At 38.8% G+C, this 20,691-nt stretch overlaps 1 protein-coding gene across 1 annotated transcript in view; it reads left to right on the forward strand.

Moving 5' to 3' along the window:
• Window positions 1-10,793, forward strand: part of PTPN12 (protein tyrosine phosphatase non-receptor type 12) — a 69,152-nt gene extending 58,359 nt beyond the window's left edge. Inside the window, exons 13-18 of the mRNA XM_053978238.1 lie at window positions 2,502-3,466; window positions 6,399-6,476; window positions 7,231-7,319; window positions 8,248-8,278; window positions 8,780-8,896; window positions 9,490-10,793. Of these exons, the coding sequence (XP_053834213.1) occupies window positions 2,502-3,466; window positions 6,399-6,476; window positions 7,231-7,319; window positions 8,248-8,278; window positions 8,780-8,896; window positions 9,490-9,551 (1,342 nt within the window). The 3' untranslated portion in view covers window positions 9,552-10,793. The remainder of the gene's footprint in view (window positions 1-2,501; window positions 3,467-6,398; window positions 6,477-7,230; window positions 7,320-8,247; window positions 8,279-8,779; window positions 8,897-9,489) is intronic.
• The last annotated feature ends 9,898 nt before the right edge of the window (window positions 10,794-20,691 follow it).

The raw sequence follows: 20,691 nt of genomic DNA on the forward strand, positions 1-20,691 counted from the left end.
CTTCAATATTAATAAGGCAAAGAACGATTTTGGCAAATAATTTATAATTTCTTCACTGTAAGCTCTCATTTAAGAATCAAAAAGTGACATTTAGCTTCAAATGTAATGGGAAACACTGTAGTAGTTCTGTTGAGATGTGTAGGAGGAAGTTGTTTAATCAACTTTTGGGCTGCTGATTCGTGCAGCATTTCCTTTATCATCAGTTCTATGGATACATCTAAGAGAACTGTTTGAATACACGTGAGGCTCTGTTTACCAGTGGATAAAAGGATAGAGTGAGTTTATTGACCAGTAATTGGTGAAGAACTTAATGAATTTTGACTGGTATTGTGGACCTATATCCTTGTTATATCTAGTTTAATGCTAATTTGCTCCTTTAGCTAATTTTAATGCGTAATGTTAGGTCTGTAGCAGATAAGGAATTAGTGTTGCTGATTGCAAATAACTCTGGGTCAAGAAAATCAGGTCAATAAGGGAAAACCATGATTTTCGGTAGGAGGATTTAGTGGAGATTACTAATGAGCACCACTGCTGGTAAAAGGGGGCATGTAAATATTTCTGCAAGTGTCTCACTGTCTCCCTCCCCATGTTGCCCTCCCCATTTGGAACAGAGGAGACAAATCCAAGAGGAGGGAATTCTCTTGTCCTTAGTGTGTATTAAATTGGAGCAAGACTGATATCCCCCCGTTTCCTGTCTTATCTTTACTAATTCGGGCAAACAACTTATTCTCAAACTTATTCATTTTCCAACAACAGCTAGAGGCAAGAGCTCCCAAATTACTTCTGTTAAATTGCTTTGATATGCTTTGTATTTCTCCTGTCGTAATGTAAAGAAAAACAGCAATATACAAGTGCAGGGAGGAGAGGAAGAGAAGGCATTTGAGGCCCAACTCTGTGACAGGAATCAGGCAGAGAATCGAAGAGATTACCTGGAACTGCAAGGGGACCTGGGGTTTTCCAGATACAAAGACACAGGAACTTGTAGAAGATAATTTGGAAGCTGGGAAGCTTGCAGTACTTCAGGGGGTTAGGATTTTCACAAACTGAGAATTCAAATGGTTCTCTTTAGTATGGAATCTCTTGTATAAAGATTTTAGTTCTGCAACCCATTCTACTATAGCTTGGTGCTAATAAAGTCACAAGGATGAAACATGTGCTGTAGCCTGTCCCAAGTCAGGTATGCTTTTAGTTCTCTACAAGACTCAGTTATGAAAGAGTCTTTGGGCTTTTTTTGTTTTGGGTTTTTCTCCTATATGTCATAATAGTCTCAAGAATTTGCACTTGCTGAGTCCTCCTTAGGCATGGTTTGGAAGTAGGGGAGCCAAAGTAGTACTTTGATTTTTATCATTATGTGGCCTGCAGATAAATAATGAGAGCTTGTCCTTTCTCTTGTAGACAGAGTTCTTGTGCAATCTTGTCCTCCTTATGCTGGAGGGTCTCATGAGAGCAGAGTATAGGGGCAGAGTAGAATTCCCTCCTTCCATGTGCTGGCCACGCTGCTTTGGATGCAGCCCAGGACATGGTTGGTTTTTGGACTGTGGGGTGGTTTCTGCACACTGCTGGGTCATGTCCAGCCTCTTCTCCACCAGCCCCCCCAAGTCCTTCTCTGCAGTACTCATCTGTGTGGACGTTGCCCCAGCCCAGGTGCAGCAGCTTTGCACATGGCTGCTTTGAACCTGATGATGTTCTCTTGGGCCCGCCTCTTGAGCTTGTCCAGGTCGTCCTGGATGTTTAAAGGAATGGAAATTCTAAAAATGCCTTCATCAGTTATGCTAAATGTTTGTAGTCAACAACTTTGCATCTAATCTGACCATATACTTGAAGAATTTCTCTTTTTAAGTAGCTTGAGATGAACTGCAGTTATAAGTGCTGTGGCCTTGCTAATATGCACTGTAGTTTGGATCATAAATGCTACTGGAAATATTTTTTTATGTTGTATGTACCTCATGTTGGCTAAATTTGGTTTGCAACTAAGTACAGACTATCAAATACACAAACATAAAAATAAAATCTCTTTGAACATGTACAGAAAAATAAAATTGAAGGAAGATATTCAGTGTTAAGTGGGCTGTAAGGATTTTTTTTTAAAAAAAGAAATTTTTCTTGGCATTATTGAAATTTGAATTCCATATGTCAAGTTTCTCAGAGCCACTTAAGGAAAAAAGTAGTAAAATGCTGCCACAAGAGGGCCTGTCTTGCAATGTCTTTGCAAAATGCTTCTGGGAAAGGATGTGAGCAATCTTTGAACTATTAGTGAGGATTAGTTGTGGCTTGAATGAATGTCTTTGTGATATTCTGAAAGACATTTTGAGTGTGTTGACTCAATTCTTGCCTACCTCACTAGTCATGTTCTATAACTGTTTTCTGTGTGCAATGGAAGTTCTGTGTGGTGTCTGCTATTGGTATTACAGCATTAACTACCACAGTGGGGGATGGATAGATAGCTAAAATCTTGTCAAAATCCAGAAAATTTAGACAATTGTGTCTTGGTTGTTTTGCAGTTGCCTTGTAGAAGGAGATGCTAAAGAAGAAATCTTGCAGCCTCCAGAGCCTCAGCCAGTACCACCAATCCTAACACCATCTCCCCCATCAGCTTATCCAACAGTCACTACAGTGTGGCAGGACAATGACAGATACCATCCAAAGCCAGTTTTGCACATGGTTTCATCAGAGCATTCAACAGACCTCAATGAGAATTATAATAAGTCCACAGAACATTCAGGGAAGAACGAACCCAGTGAACACACAGAGAAGAGGCTGGAGCGCAACTTAAGTTTTGAGATCAAGAAGGTACCTCTTCAGGAGGGACCACGAAGCTTTGATGGGAACTCCCTGTTGAACAGAGGACATGCAATTAAAATTAAGCCTGTGTCATCCTGTGTAACTGAGAAGAGCTTTAAGCCACAGGAACAGATTTCAGGGGATTCATTTGTAGACGCTTCTCAAAACTCGTGTATGGAATACAGCGTGCCACAGTCTAACACAGCCTTAATACCTTCACCAGAAAGTCTGCAGAGTCAGCAGGTGTCTGATACCCCACCCAGACCAGATCGTCTGCCTCTGACAGAAAAGGGACACGCCACGTGGTCACTACAAGGGCCTGAAAATGCACTGCGTACATCCGTGTCTGAAGAATTGTCTTCAGACACCTTGTGTCACGGTGTTAAAACTCTCTCTCTAGCATCAAACACCCCAGCTGAACATCCTTCCAGTGATACTGTTGATCATACTCCTCTTTCTGTTCGAGCACCCCTCTGTTTTACTAATCCTCTCCATGCAGATGATTCTGACACGGATGAGGTGGACTTTGACAGAGCCATGAGCAGAAGCGCGTCCAATGTGTCAACCGCAAGTGCCACAGTCTCTGCTGCCACAAATACTGAAAACATTTCTGCCAGAAAAGTATTGCCAATGTCTATTGCTAGGCAAGACTTAACAGCTGTAACATGTTCTGAAGATGGCAAAGGTAGGTTTCACTGAGGTTCAGAAGTGCTGCTCTTTATCTAGCTGCATCTGTAGAGCTGGAAAACAGAAGTTTCTTTGCAATGCAATTTTCTAAATGTAAATTTAATCAGTGCAGTATGGCAGCTTCAGAGAGGGCACAGCTTTTTCCTGACAGCTTTCAGTTTGCATTTGAGCTATTTTTGGTATAAAGTACTACAGACCATGATTAGCTGCTTCAAAAGCTGTACTGTGAGCTTTATTGTGAGCATTTGTTTAATGCTTTATTTATAATGTCTTGCTGTAGGTTTGTATGTAATTGTAGGTTTCTGTGTTATTATATGGTGCATATTTTTTCTCTATGCCCAGTTTCATGGAAGTGTCTTTAATAATTGGGGGTTGACTAGTCAAAGCATTTTCAACTGGCTTGTGCAAATACATAACAATTTCATGCTTATTGGTTGATGTGCTGTTCCTAAAAATGTAGATGTAACCTCATTCACTGCCTTGGTCTTTGAAAGTTGCTCATTATTTGGATCCTGCATATTAATAGTGTTGTGAATATTTAGCTGTGCTTTCCTCTTTTTCTGTACATTGCTGGGGGTGACAAGCTAATACAGCTGTTCATCTAAAAATCCAAGTTATGCTTTATTAGCAATTTGAAAATTATTTAGTGGCTTTTTGTCTTTTACTACTTTTTTTGAGAGTTTTTCTTTTTGGTGAAAGTTTGCAAGGTAGAATTGAAGGCAAAAGGGTCCCAAAACATGCAGGTACAGATTTCAGTCAGGCTGGCACACTTAGAGCAAATGGAGGATATAGCTAGGAAGAACTGATTAGGCTTGGCAACTGCTTGTGCAAAGCCCAACAAAACAAGAAGTAAGGCTGTGGAGCTGAAGGAAGAACATGAACTTCTGGATCCAGCTCAGACTCCTGTGCTTGGAGATGCTTACAGTGATGGCCTCACCTCAGGAGTCTGTGCAGACTTCATAACTTTCTGAAGTGAAATGGGGCTCAGTGTGTGATGCAAGATGCAGAACCAGCTGAATTGAAAATACTGGCTTTGTGAACTGAATGTTCACCAGAAGTCATATATCCAGAGATATGAATGTTTTGCAGCCTTAAAACAATCTGTTTCTGTATATCTTGATATAGATCTATAGATATTTGTGAACTGTATCTATAGATCTATAGATTTTGGTTTAGGTTGTGTAAACACAGGACAATACTTGCACATGCCTGTATATTTTGAACACTGTGACTTAAAAGATGCTCTGCAAAGCTGACAACGTCCCTTTGTCATAGTTATTTCAACTTTGCAAGCAGTTCTCCTTGAATTTGTTTTATAAATTTGCAGACTATTGTATTTTTCCTTTTAGCCAGAACTTTTTCTTCTTTCCCAGAGCAATCATTGTTTGTCGCTGTTTAGAAATTATCACCTCTCTGTGCATCTCATTATGTAGATGCTATAGGAACATGCAAATAAAATAAGTGATACGTTATAAATATGAGAAAGAATTGGAGAAATATCACTCTAGAATTTGTTTTATGTAACTGCGTATCAGAAACATCTTGAAATAACAGCACAGCCCTTGTGCTGCTGGTATGTTGATGGTCTCACAGAAATTGATTAAAAGTCTAACATTAATTTTTTAATAATTTATCTCTTGTTAATAAGGGTGTATCTCTTCCCCGTTTGTTTGATAGCGAACACTTCCCATTTTATATTCTGGTTACAGGTCTTGTAATCCCTCTGGGACTCAAGAATATAGGGTTAGATCGCTTTGCACCAGTGATCCTAAACCCTGTTTACAGTGGCTTTCTCGTTTTCATACTGGCTCAGGACTCTTCTGTCTGAATCTGGGAATGTGGCTGCAATCACCAGTGAAACTTGTCTGTGAACTTAGCAGCACCCTAATTGCCTAACCATAACTGCTGGTGTGCATGATCTTACCACACAGTTAAATCCTCTTTTTCATTCAAATGAAGTGAAAAGTAGCTGTACCCTGAGGTAAAAGGAAAAAACAAAGACAACAATAAAACAGAAACAACACCGAAAAAACCCCTAAAAACTCACTTTCAGTTAATGCATATCCATGGTGACTTTATTTGATGGTTTTATAGAGGCCCTTTCTGTTAATGAAGGTTTTCTTGTGCTGTATGTAACCTTGATGGTGCAGGTCTCAGAAGTCACTTGGAAGACATGGCTTGTAGCATTTGATGGGATTCTGTCCCTGCAGCAGCTGGGGATGCTGGCAGCTCCAAAGCTTCATGGCTTTGTTAGTTGAAATGTGTCTTTGTATTTTTGAATCCTGTGCAGAGTACAGTTGTCAGATGAGATTTCTTATGGCAGCAGCTACTTTAAATTGTTTTAAACCTTTAATTACTACTCCAAATTTCTTAGCAGGTCAGAGAGGGGCTTTTGCTGCCAGAATAGCTTGTGTTAGTACACTCCTGGGAGTTGAGAGGGAACAGACTGGGGACAGGATGTGGTACTGGCACCAAAAGTAGCCATCTCCTCTGGCTCCTCTTTACCCTTTGGCCTAGTAAACCTTGCACTAGGCTGTTTAACCATAGCAGTGGTGTGGGAGCCAGTGGGCCTCAACACAGACTTGGTAAGCAAAACTGAGACCTGAAAGAATGAACAAAAAGTATTCATTTCAGTTACTGAGGGTTTTTTTCCTCCAAATTATTTAGACTGAAAATGTTTCAGATTTCTTGCTTGCATAACACACAAACTGTTCCTATGCCCTTAACATGAAGTTAATGTTGTTAGATGAAGTTGCTCCACAGTGTTAGTGTGGTAAACCAAAATGTTTTATAATACTTGAAACAAATTTTTCTTTTGCTTTAGATACTATACCAAGTTTAGGATTATCACATATATGAAAAGATCAACTTCTAGAAGTCTAGGAGAAAAATCTGGTTTTTAACTTATCTAAATGTCATATTTGATTTAGATGCTGATGCTAATGAAGATTCCTCTCCCCCACTCCCAGAAAGAACACCAGAATCATTTGTATTAGCAAGTGAACAGAGTGAGTTTTTGATCTTTGGTGATAATTGGAGATAAAATGTGAAGAGCATGTCAATATTGTATTTGAGTACCCCTGATTTTTGGTTAATCTGTTGGAACAATTAGTAAAATGGAATGAAATATAGCATGTGCAGTAGCTTATTTTGGGATTTAACTTTTGCACACCCTTGAATACAGAGAAATTATTTTTAATTTTCTGACTATATATGGTGTTATATGATATTTAACTAATTGGGGGCTTCAATATTAGTAGAGCTGATTTTCAGTCTGAAGGGTATGGAAAAGAGATGATACAGTGGGGAAATGCAGTAGGGTTAGGGAATTTCCCAGCTATTTTAGTTTCCTACTGCTCCCAGGCGGGGAGTGGGTATGCACATGAACAGTGTTTATCTGATCTCCCTTTCTTGGGCAAAGGAAAGATGATGACACTTCACTCATGTAGTGAACAAGCCCAGTTAGCCAAGTTTAATGTAGCTCACTCTTTGATTGTGTCAAAGGAGTAATTGCACGAGAAAGGAACAAAATGAACATCCACAATGCAAACACTGTACTCTTATGCTTTGAGTTATATTGTGGCATTTTGCCTTTTCTGGAGCACTTTTCATGTAAAGAGATTTTCATGTTTTTACAAGCATTTAATCTTAAAAAAAAAAAAAAAAAAAAAAAAAAGGTTTAGAGCACATTTCTAATGCTGTGTACTAATGCCTCATCATGAGGAGATCTGAAGTATGTTGAGCTGATTTAATTCTTCCTAGGCACACCCTTGCCGAAGCCAGTTGTGATTGCACAGTCGGAGTGGAACGTGCTGCGTGATCAGCACCTGCCTGAGCAAACAGCCTCCCCAGTAAGTGCAGCAGACAAGTCTGTACTCATCAGTCATTTCTGGTTTGGTTGGGAGCTACAACAAAAAGTAAAATACATACTGGTGAGAAGTTGCAGCTGTTGGTCATCTACAACTGGCCAGGTTTTCCTCTGCCTGAGCTGCTGAATTGATGTGAAGAGCATGTTTTCTTTCCAAGAAAATTATCTGTTTTTCTAAGGTCAGCAATATTTTTAAAAGGAATACTCCTAAATATATTTTAAACTATGGCTTTAAGAGTGTAAATATGCTGCTTTTAGAGAGCTTGCTGTCTGCCCTTAATAGATCTTTGGCCAATTCAAACTCGAAGAGAACAGCAGTCTCTCATCTAAACTTCTGCAGGGCCTCAGCCCAGGCTAACCAGAGCTTTTTCCAGCTGGGTCTTGAAAACCTCCAGGGATGGACGCTTATGGGCAACTTGTTTCGCTGCCTGAAAATGGTTTTCCCTTATGTCCGTATTTATTTTAAATAAACCATTTTTGCCCATCAGATTTCACTTTTTACTCATCCAGCTCACAGTTATCCTGCATGAACAGCTGGCAAAACCTCAAAAGCATATAAGTCCTTTTTACATTTCTCTTTTTTTCATGTGCCCCCAATATCTCATTTAAAAATATGACAAAAAAGATAGATATGAATTTTCAGGGACTGTAAATGTAGTGTGAGAACTAACCTAACTAAATTTGCAAACAACTTGCAGTGTCATGTTTTCAAATTTTTATTAAATGCTAAGGTTCTAATAGTAAATTCTCATACTAACTACTGTAGCATTTTTGTCAGTGTTGAGTCAAGTCAAAAATGTAGAGCCAAATAAGTATTTCCATGAATGTTATGTAGTTTTCGTGATTTCTGACTTTCTTTTTGTTTTCTGGAAGTGGTTTGTGTAATTATTTTTTATATCTCTCATTAACAGGGTTTGAAACCGACTTCACCTATACTACCTGGTAAGTGGTGGAAGCTTTTCTAATTTTTTTGTTCAAAATACATTTTGCCTACTGAACAAAAATTTGCCTGAACTTGGTGTTTGCTCTGAAGATATCTAAGTAGATTGTTTAATATACTTCTATTATACTAAATATATTGTTACCTATGATGTCTAAGCACCTTTAGTTTAGAAAGAACATGAACTGAAATCTTTATGTTGATGTATCAAATGGCACTGTGAGCTTTTGCTATAAATAGATGCCATGTAGGATTTCAGTTATCCATACAAACTAAGAAAAAAGAATAATCCAGATATGGAAAGCAGGAATATGTTGCTATCACTGAACACTTACTTCATAAACAATTTTCAAGTTTCACTTTTAGGAAACGAGAAATTTGCTTTCAAATCTTTGTTCTTGTAAATAATATTTGCTGCCAGTTTTCTGGACTGTAATGACAAGTGGAATTACCACAGTGGTGACTAAGTGAATGTTACAGTGAGGGGTCTGTGTCTTTTCTAGATCGTCCTGAACGAAGCAACAAAACACCAACTGACATTTTACCTCAGATTTCTTTCTCTGGTTCCACTGACACAAGAGGTCAAATTTCAGAATTTCCTGCAGAAGTAACAGATATTGGTAATTACAATTCTTTCAAAATATAATCACTAGATGACTTAAACAGGGGATTCGCTATCAGTACTGGTTTGGATAGCTGCTACGATTGCCACCCTACAACTTACTTAGATGCAGAACCTGCCTATTCTCCTTCAGTACTGTTTTCCCCAGAATAAATGATGAAATAATTTTTCACTTTGAAAAAAAACCTGGAGTGTATAAAATATAGAATTTGTCAAATAGGTTATTATTTTTGTAAGGTTTTGTAAATTTTTGAAAACTTCCAGAAATAATACCTGATAACAGCCTAGGTATGCAGAGAAGGAGGGGAAAAAAAAAGATAACAAAGGCTGTAATACTGTGTTTAATGAAAAGTACTTTCCAGTGATGTTTAATACTGATCTATAATGATATACAAATTTTTCATATTTGTATTTCCTACAGCTAGAGTGCCTTCAGAATTCCATGTATATCAAAGTGTTTTTCTAGCCCTGAGAGTAAATTTATTCTGTAAGAGCTGAAGCCATGTCTTGGTGATCTTCTGATTGCTGCCAGCCTTTGTGAGCCTGTGTTGTCCCAACAGACAGAAATATTAAATACATTTCTTTCCTTAGGTTTTGGTAACCGCTGTGCAAAGCCCAGGGGACCAAGAGAGCCACCCTCAGAATGGACATGATCCAAGAACCAATGGACATACTATCAATAAATTATACTGGAAAACTCAAGTGCCACTGAGAACTAGAGAAATAGTGTTCCACTTTCCTGGGGGGCGACTAACACAGAGCAGTGTAGATCTAACTATCAATGGTACATTCTTGCAGTACATCCCATGCAAAACCTGACACATGGTTCACAACAGTGGATTCCAGTATTACAACATTTTGCTGGGGCCATCTACCTGCCTTACTACACTTAGGAGAAAGTATTACATATGATTTATTTTGTAACTTCAAGTATTATTGCCTTAATGTCTTTTAACCCTGTTACACGCTGCTTGTAGACATATGTTAATATAGTAATACTTTTGACAGATTGTGTTTATGGACTACTTTTTGCTAACATTTGATTACCATGTATGCATTATTTTGTATATGTACAGGGCAAGTAAGTATATAATTTGATAAAGTTGCAATCATAAAATATTAACAGAAGATGTAAGAAATCTCTGCATGATCTAAATTTTTGTGTACCTTATTTGTAAGTTATTTGCCCTGAAGTTTTAGAAAATAGTTTCTGGGGTTTTTTACAAAAATTGCTGGACACACACAGCCAGAATTGCAGGTTAGCAGAGATAAAGATTGTAATGCATTTTGTAAATTGTAAGCAAAAGGTTATTTTTATATTATATACTGTTTAATTGTCAGACCTGATTTGTTCTGGTTTTCATCTGGTCATGGAGATTCAGTAAGTGCCTTGGAACAGTATTGAATTCTCTTAGCCTGTGTATGTTTCTTCAGTGTTTTGAGTTCATCTGGAATTAGATTATCAAAAATATTTGTATGTTTCTTAGTATATTTGACCTGCCAGTAAAAGAGAAACCATTTTACATAATTGACACTCCTTAGTTTTCATTTTAATGTTTCATCAGTTGCAATCTTTAGAAAGTTCATCTCTATCACCTTTCTGTATAGTAGGATTTTACTGTTTTAATACAGCGTGTTTCTAATTTGGGAAAACCAGAACACACTGGTAAAAGGACTGTTCAATACCACTGTCTTCTCTTACAGATGGGGAATACAATTTATGTTGTTCAGCGACTGTGTATGTAAGAAAGCAACTTATATGAAGGTTCACCTGGAGCCCTTGCAGCTACACTGTATCTTGGCAATATATTATGTCAAGAGTTAATCCTTATAAGGATTCCTTACTTAAACTTTTCTGTAATACAATCTTTAAATTAAAGAAAGTAAAAATCTCACTCTGGGTGTTTTTACTCTTAGGAAAGAAAATTGTGTCCAAAAGCCAAGTGTAACAGAGTGAAGGACGGCAGTCTGGCTAAGCTTACAGATCTCATACTTGAACAGAACACTGACACTCAGAACCTTATTTTTAGTAACTACTTTAAAAGTTCTGGCTAGCAAGAATGCCAGAGAAACAAAGAAGAATGTTCAGAATAAAATGTTCATTTTAGGTAGTGAAACTATATTAATCTGAACTTTAGCTGGAAACATTGTCTGATCTGCTACTTGTATCTTTAGTGTCTCTGGTAAAAGAGAGCTAATGCCCCGATAGCAGCTGTGTCGTAACCTCCTGAAGGTACATAACTGGCAATTACTGTCTCTGACTCTGGATTTAATCACCATGTGCTTGGTACATGTGACAGACTGCCAAGCTGGGGAGCTTTTTCAAAGAACTGTGTGCACTATAAATATTTCCCATGAATGTAGTTTTGCAGTTATTCATTTAAAAATAAATAATTCAATGATATATGCCATCTGGGATAACCCATATCCACTATATTCCTGACTTGTAAACAGTTCAGACAGCTGGAATGTTCTGCAGTTGGCAGAATAAGGCTGGCCTGAACTTTGTCTTCCTTCCCTCGTGTTGCAGATGATTAGCTCAGACTTTCACTCTTACAGAGCTCCTGTGGATTTGTCAGGCAAGATGGGCTGTCAGCACTCCTGGGCAGTCCAAATCACTGGAACATTTGGGGGAAAAAAAAGTTAAATAAGAAAACTTCCAAATATGTTTTGCATGTACTTTTCAAGGATCCCTTCCATATTTGTCCACCAATAAAACACAAATCTGTGCAGGTAATAGATTTTTCTGGTTTTCACAGATGAATTTCACTTAATAGCAAAGGCTGACCCAAATCTGTGCACTATATACAGGTCATCTAGTTGTGTTAATTAAAGTACATAGAGGTTAATCTTTTCGCCCACCACTTTGTTTTGTACAGATTTGGATCATATCCCAGGCTGAGTTTGTCAGGGGAAAAAAAGAAAGGTTGCAGCTTTTCTTTGCTTTAGTGATAAAAAACTGCAATTGTCCAGTATGGATTTCTGTTTCTTTTGAAAGACCTGATTCACAACTTGCTGTTCCCTGCTTTGGGTTTTATATTTTCACCTATTGTATTTCAGATAAGCTGGCAGTTTTAGGAGCAAGGTGAAACCTGCCCAATGTCATTACTTTGTGTATCCGCTGTTGGGGGTGGTGCAGAGATAGCTGCAGCTCTGGATGCTTTACGCTAAAGAGTTTCACATCGTAACTTTGAATTATCGTCTTAACAGCTTCATCAAAAAAAACACTAGATCTTCCCTTGTGGTTTATTTGAAATGGAATCTAAAAGGGTTTAGAGCATTTCATTGCCTTGCAAATTATCACTGAAGCCATTTTGTACATATATTGAAATCAATCCTGTTTAGTTCCAGTCTTACACATTACTTTTTCTGAAAGCAGTCTTCAGCTTTCATCTCTGAAGTACAGCTTTTCAGGCATGGACTTGAACACTGTAGCAAAGAAGCAGTAATGCTACTCAACTCAGCTATTTTTATTAATAACAATTGCATTGACTTTTTTGTCCTTCAGTATTTTTCTGATATACCATTTATTAATTTTTTCTAAAGGTATTTAGAATACCATGCACTGAATTATCAAACCATGCACTGAATTATCACATCAAAAGAATTAATTCTCTATGGTTTAGAAATGTGAATTCTCAAGGCTTAGAAGAAAGCTGACTTCTGCTAATATCTGTTTATCTCTATTACTCAGCATATTTAAGGTTGTGCATTGATTCGACAGGTAACATTCTCTTTTGGTAGTAACTAGAGCATTACACCAGCATTTTTATTTCTTATCTGCTAGGAAAACCTGCTGTGTTTACATGTAATTTTCCTTAAAGAAGTTTCTAACTTGGGAACCGGGCAGAACAATTAAAATCTCGAAGAATTACCTCTGGGTTTTTGTGTATTGGAATCTTGGATTGGGTTTCTTTGGAGATGAATCTCTAAAAGAATGAGTGAGATCAAGTGTGATGCAGTGACTGGGCAGTGTGATAACCCTGTGCTGCTGGAGCAGTTGCTTTTAGCTGCAGGTCAGACTGTTGGGAAGCACCAAAATACAAATCTCTTGCCTGCAGCATAACCCTAACACCAGAGAGAAGGAACCCAGCAAGACAGGGTGGGACTGGAGAAAGACTAGCAATGAATATCACCTTCAAGAGGGGATTTTGAGGAAGAAAAAGGAGTTAAGGACTTCACACAGTGGAACTGAACAACCAGAAACAATTGCACACAACTAAGGCCTTGAGAATTTTCACAAGGCTTGAGGGAAGAGTAACATCCCTGCAGTATAAACAAACAAGTCACAATTCCTACAGCCCATTGCCAAAGAAGGGCCTTTCTCACAATCTCAAAATGCTCTTCAGCTCTTGAGAAGCTGAAATAGCGTCTAAAGGAGGTTATCCTGTGTAGGCTGAAGAGCAAGGCTAAATGCATGGAACACATGAACCTAGGACTGAGCATAGCTGGAGCCAGCCAGTACAATACACTGACTGCTCTGGAGCCCTCGGAGTATCTAAAGCCTTTAAAACAGCAAGGCTGTGAAGTGGTTAGTAACAGGCTTAGTAACATCCAGTAATAGCCAGGGTCTCTGATGGGACTTTTCCTAACCATTTCCATGCGTGTACTTAATCAAAACACAGGTTTGTCAAGTGTCGGGTCAAACAGAACAGGAAAATAACTGTTTTCTTGCCTGCAACGCCATCGCATCCTCAAGATTTGTACCAAATGCTTTGCTTCATCACTTCTAAGACCACATGGCAAAAGCTTAGAATATGCAGCCTTAAAGCAGTGAGTGAGTAAAACGTTGTTTGCTGGTTTGATCTATTCAGTTGTAGTTGCTGTAACAGTTGATTTCTTTAAAAACTTGATTGTTGCTTCTGAAATTGTATTTTGTCTGCATGAAGCAGGCACTGTGGTGAAGCCAAGGTAAGAAATCAGCTTTGCATTTTGGCTTAAATCCTGCAAAGTTACATACCCTCTGCATGTAAACAGCCGTGATGAGCTCAATGCAGGTATTCATCCATGGGTGTTTTGTGTTTGTGTTTGCAGTTCTGGGGCACTCCTAAGGATAGGGGTAGCTCTGCCTCAGGCGCTGTGACTGGGCTCCACAGATTTCAGCTAGTGAGGTGGAAGTTGTCTTTCACATCTGTAATTCCTACTTTGATCCACAGAGTTACAGTCCTTAATATAAAAGATCACAGGCAGGTAAAAAAATTGATCTTTTGGGTAGGTAGTGCCACAATCTCGCAGAGAGCTTGACTGTCAAGTCAGAGGAAGAGCCAGACTTGGATCAAAGATGATCCCATTTTTCAAACATGGAGTATCAAAGACTGCTGAGCTTTTCTGCTTTCTCAACTCCACTCTTCACCAGAAGACACCTGGTGTGTGGTTCCATCCCAGCATATATTCCACCTGCTACATCTCTGTCCTAATGTTAAATGGACCACAAAACCCCATCAGGTTCATAAATCAGAGTGTTTTCAAGTCTTTTGCTACATTTGTTCAAATTTTTATTTGCTTTCTTGCCGTTTTCACGTTAAATGGTATATTCATTGTTCAAATGAGACTGGAGAAGCAGGCAGGAAGAAGACACAAACCTTGTGAGGAAACATGCCAGTTCTGGTGTCCATTTGCTGTAGGTGTTCTTTTATTTGCTGCATCTTCAAAATGCATATGCTTTATGGTGGATATTTAACTTTGTAATGTCAATTACACATTTTATCAGCCCTGCCCAGTGCACTTCTCATCTCAGTGTTTCAGTCTTGCCTGCACTGAACACTATTTTGCTATAAGTGAAGGAAGGTTGGGCCTGGTACATTCTAATTCCACATGTTACTATGGTATCTGGACACAACTGAACCCACCAGTGGAAGGCTGGCAGTTTTGTTAAAAAAACAGTAATGTAGCTTCTGATCTGTTTCATTAGAGACAATCACAAGCTAAAATAGCCATCCCTGTGAACTCCAGGAGGGAATCTAGAGTTACCTTGTCATATGTGAAAGGCCTGTACCATCAGGCTTTTCTGAAAAAACACTTAAACTCTGGATTTTACAAAAGTTAATTAAAAAATTACTCATAACTCAGGTCATGAGATTCGTGGGGAGTAATGTGTGAGCACTTCAGAAGTAAAGCAAGGTGCCTGGATAAAGTGATCCAAAGAATGGTCTCTGCTTGGTGTGTAGTAAAAAGTGCAGGGTTGGGAAGAACAAGGAGCACATAATGCCAGAGGAGAGGAGGTGGGAAGAGCTGAATTATAGTAAGTACAAGGGGGAAACTGTCTTTGCTTGTGGGCAATAAAAGGCTGATGTGAACTTGTTAAGCAGGTTCCTGGTTTTGTAAGCTCCTCAGAAGGGCAGAGAGGTGTGGCTGGGTAACAGGAATGCAGCACGAGGAAGACGCTTCTTTAAATGAATTGTTGTGTTTGAGTTTCTACTCAAATCTGCAATTGCGTTCTACTCAAATCTACTCAAATCCTCTTGTGTTTTGCCTGATCAGGCCCAGACAAAGATTTCTCCAATGTGGGAGAAAAAGAAGGATAATAACCTAATAAGGATAAACTGACCCTTGAAACATCCTGGAGTGGGTGGGAGAGGTGGAGATGTGAAGAATGTTTAATTCAGAAAGCAACCTCTTGTCAGGGATTTTGAGACCTCAAAGTGATACCTGAACAAGGGCACTCTGTGATACCATTGCATGCAATGAATACATCTTTGTCTGCCTGTTGACATGTAAATCACTGGTAAGAAGGAAACAATGCAAGTAATTCTTTTTATAACGTAAATTAACTTTTATTATACATTAGGACTAGTGAGACACCTAACAGCTCTGAAAAGCATTGCTGAGCAGCTCTTTCCCCTTCTGTGTCATCAGACAGCAAATTCATACGAGTTTGTTGATGTTGGAAAGAACACTCAAGTGTATTTTTCCCCCTTAAACCTACCCTTTTTGGAAGTAAATTTTCAGACCCTACAAAATACTTCTACAGATAAATTAGTTCTTCACAGTTTGGATACTGGGTGGTGGTCAAAGTTGTCCTGAATTTATTTCTCTGCCACTACCTTTCACATTTTTAATTTAGAAGAAGGGAACCCTCATTTGGGCAGCTATTCCTCAACAGGGAGCATGGTCTCAGACTCCCTGATTCATAGGAAAGGGGGTGTCTAGTCTTACAGTTAAATAAAATACATCAGGCCTCCTTTGGACCTCAGGCACCTGCCAGCCTCCTCTGGGTGCTAAGTTGGAATGGCTACATGAGCCAAAAGGACTCTCTTAGAGATCTCCATGATAGTCCACAAGACTGAGCTCAACCCTGTCTGGAGGAGGGGTCTGGCTCCAAGAGATGCAGCTCTGTTCTTGGGCCTGTCTGCAGTGCCCAGATTGCAGGGAGGTGTTTTGGGAGGGAGCAGCCTTCGTCACTACACCAAATGCTTTTTGTTTCAGCCATTCAGGGCTCCTCTCCTCACCCCTTCTGGAACATGTGATGTGCTCTAGGGACTCCCCATAACTCAAAAAATGGATAGGTGCTCTTACAGACCACATCACACGCCTATCTAGTTTATATTTTAAACCAGGAGACACATCCTCACTTTGCTAAAGACCAAAGTATGTGTAACAGTAAGGTCCAGAAAGGGCACTGGTGTACATCACTGCTTGTAAATTTGCTGCACACTTCAGTTACACAACTCAGAAGGCTGGTTGGAGTTTTTATTAGAATTTTTATCTTAATGATGTTTTGTAGATAAGAAAGCACCTTTCAGTGTCTCTTCTTTCAGTGATTAAGGATGCGTGAAGACTTTTTCCATCTGCTTCTTCCTCTCTCTTCCCATTAACTCTGAGCATCAGAAGGAACCAGCATGAGGGAGCTCACTTGGAGCAGCCTCTGGGCCAGAGTCTGTGGTCAGATGACAAATCTGTTCTGCACACTTGCTGGAAGTGGGACTATTCATCACATAGGCTCAGCATTCCTGCCTCTAAGCCAGGGCAAGACTGTACAAGTAACAAGGCACAATTGTGATTTCACATGAACAGGCTGGGAGGAGCCTGCTCATCTCCCATTTCAAGACTGTGATCTGAGGTTGATAATGATGTGTTAGATTTACATTGAAGTTATTCTGTCTATCCTGAGTGAATCCCAAAGCCCCTAATTGCCATCCAGTACATATATTTAAACATTTTTGGGTGACTTTATACTGTGAGATGCTTTCCTAATGCCATGGTCTAGAAATTTCAGGTGCAGTTATCTTCCAGTTACATTGGTACATCAGAGAAAATCTGAGGAGATTATGGCAAATGCATTTTTACTTTCAACAGTGTGTCTTAAACGGTTTCCCAGAATCACTGTGGCCACTGATCTGAAGAGCTGCTGCCTCCACTGTGGAGTGAAATTTGTGAATAGACAGAAGGCTCTTTATTGTGGATTTTTCCATTAAGATGTTGTTTATATGAGCAAGAAGCTGAGGTGAGCAGTGAAAGATTAGCTGCTACATATAACTAGCTGTTTGCTTTTTATATATACACTTACAAATATAAACTGCTACTTTGCAAATAAGTGTCTGTACCTAAGACACAAGACCAGAATGTCCTAGAACTAAATGTACTCCAAATCAAGGCCAGGTTGGATGGGACTCTGATCAACTTGGTCTAGTGAGAAGTGTCCCTGCCCATGGCAGAGGGGTTGGAATGAGATAATCTTTAAGGTCCTTTCCAACCCAGCCATTCCATGACCATTCTTTGATCTGTTTATCATTCCATAAGCCTTTAGCGATAGGAAAAAAAAAAGACATTAGGAAATCTATATGGATTTCAGTTCATTGACTTGAACTCTTTGGCCACAATAAGAGGTATGCATACCTCACAGAACTGCTTGTTAAGGAATAATAATGGAGGTTAACATCTCCTCCATATGTAAGGAAATGCAGTTTTGCTTGGCTTGCATCCTCTTGCTTTCATACTGATTTTAGTCATAATGTATCTTTTGTATTGAAAAATTCTAAAGATCTTTCAAATAGTCAAGAAGCTATGAAGACAAGAGCTAAGCATATAACCTTTTCAACTGCAAGCAGATATCATTTAAAATTGTGCATATCAAGACCTTCCAGTTTGCTCCATTGTTGTGATTGTTACTACACTACACTTCAAAAAAGAAATATTGGAGTTAGGGTGTTTCACATGTTAAACACAAGTGAGAAAACCAGTTCTAAAGACTAAAGAGCTGATACAGCAGTAGTCTGTAGCTGTTTGAAAAAAATTTAAACAAGAAACAAGTACTGTAGGTCCTCCCTTAAGTGTAAACTCCTTTTTGTGGTTTTTATGGATTCTGTAAAATGTTGGCAGATGAACAGTGTAATAAAAACCATGAGTGTCCCCAGTTGTCTGCTCTGCCACACTGCCAAATGTCTAACCCACCAGCCCTGAGCAGTCAGCAGAGACATTTGCTGCTTCTGAGGGGAAAAAAAGGCTTTTTGGGATAACTGTTGCCTTGGTCACTGGTTTGATCAAAGATGCTGGGCTGCACATTCCCATTGCTCAGCTGTGGGGACACTGTCCCTTGTGAAGGACGAGGGCAGGAGGGGGCAGTTTTTATCCCCCTGCAGCAAGGCTTGTCATGCTGTCAGCAGCTCCCAGTTATGAGCCAAGTTAGTCCCCAGTGTCTCATTTAGTTCAATTGTTTGGGTGGTAATTGCAGAAGTATTTGGATGTCACTGGTTGTTCTGAAAACCCTGACCATGGAAAATGAAGCTCTTCTAAAATAAATCACACTTTTACATGAGATCACCTTTGTTAATACAGTTCTGTGCACATAAGGCTAGTTTTCACCTCCATTTCCAAAGATGAATTAACTAACTTTCAATGAGTTTGAAGAAAAAATGAATAACATTAAAAATTACATTTAGCTAATTTTGCAGAAAAAACCAGCATAAAGACATCTAAGTGTTATCAAATGTTTTCAATTTACACTTGGCACAATTATTTCCATGCTTGACTTAAGAACTGAGCAGATGCCAAACCAAGGAAGTAAGCACATGGAGAGCAAAGTGTTGGAATTATAAAAAGATTAAATAACATTTCTGAAAGCTGTTTTTCTCTTTGGAGACCTGAGTACAGCTACAAAGCATCATTTTGGTAGGCAGTGAAGAGTATAAAGCCAAAACACTATAACTCAACCTGTGTACAACATTTACATTCAGCTTTTTATTTTATAGAAGATGCCTGAAATTATTCTAAGTTTAGGTGAACATATACACTAATTTGTTTAAATAAATACTTTGATTAATAATCATTTATATCAGCATTTCATAATTATCCTAATTAAAATGGCAACACACTTGCAATAAGCAGGCTAATAACATGGGAAGCTTATTTTTAATGCATGTTGGATACTGGACTGCTTTGTGTCTGACATTTTTACTGTTATGGTTTTGCCTCATTTCGGTCTCCACGGTCTAGAAAGTCTTCAGGGATTTCCCTAAGTGCATATAAAACTATAGACAAAAGAACATTGATATAATTTCCATAGTCAGTTTAAAGGCTTCTGCTGAAAGAGATGAGCTCTCTGGTCTCTGTGTGTGGGGTGCTGCCAACACCTCAAGGACTGATCCCCACAAAGACTCCCAGTTCACACTGCTCTCTCTCTGTAGGGGACTGGACTTATGACATGAAACACTACTGTATTTCTGTGTAGTATTTTGGTTTGGGGCAGTGTTTTAACAGTCTTTCTCGAGATTGTATAATTTCATATATATTTCTCTCTTTTCAGTTAAGATCAGAACAAATTTCTGATTCTGTATTTTACACAAGCTATACTGCTTGTATTTAACCCCTTTTTGTTAAGGACACTCTTTATTCTGAAGCAGTTTTGGTGTTTCTCATCTTGTCTGTCTCATTCAGGAGCATCTGCCTGGGATATGTGCACCAGCAGCCAGAGGTTTAATTAAAGTAAAAACAGGTAGTAAGGAAGACAGCCTGAAATTTCATTTTAATGCTTTGGAATGTGTGCTCACCACAGGTATGGTGGAACACTTTAATGTATCTGTGTGATCGGTGACAAAACAAGTGACAGGGACAACACCCCTCCCTCTAATGCCCATACAGCAGCACGACTGCGGGAGCTGAAACACAGCCGGCTTCTGAATTTTCACGCACCCTGCAATTTCCTCTGCTGACAAACGGGTATGAGATAGCAGCAGCAAACCTCCAAACATTAGTCACACTGCTTTCCAACAAGCAACAATTACATGTAATAGGTACTCTGTCATCTTGCTCCAGCTGAATTTTATAAAGAATTCACTAATAAAAACTTGGCTTATGCTTACAAGCTCAATATGCTATTTCAGAAAGCAGAGGCAACAACTTCAGCTTGACCTGAGTTTAGTAGCATATTGTCAGCTGTTAAAAGTTTGCTGCACATTTATGTGTTCATTTGTCAGTTCTAAATAAAGTGTTGGGCTATGAGTTCTTTCACCAGTTTTATCTTTGTATCTATTTTCATATTGCTGGGTTGCATTATTCAATGCATTTTTAAGATATCCAAGCATGTCCAATACAAAGATCAGAAATATGAACTGTCTTAATAATTAACATTGATGTAAGTGTACATATTAAGATATTCAGCTATTTATACAGCTATCCAGCCTCGTTAGCCTAATAAGTCTTGCTAATTCTGCTGCATGGAGAAAAGTGATGTACTCCTTCACAGAGGTTGTGGTCAAGCTCCTTGAACCAAAACCAAGCCCTAGGATTTACTCTATTTAAAGAACAAAGAAATACTGCTCTTCTGTTACTCAAAGCCCCTAAAAGCAAGAGGTGAAA

Source organism: Vidua macroura, chromosome 5, assembly GCF_024509145.1.
Source record: "Vidua macroura isolate BioBank_ID:100142 chromosome 5, ASM2450914v1, whole genome shotgun sequence".
Lineage (NCBI taxonomy): Eukaryota > Metazoa > Chordata > Aves > Passeriformes > Viduidae > Vidua > Vidua macroura.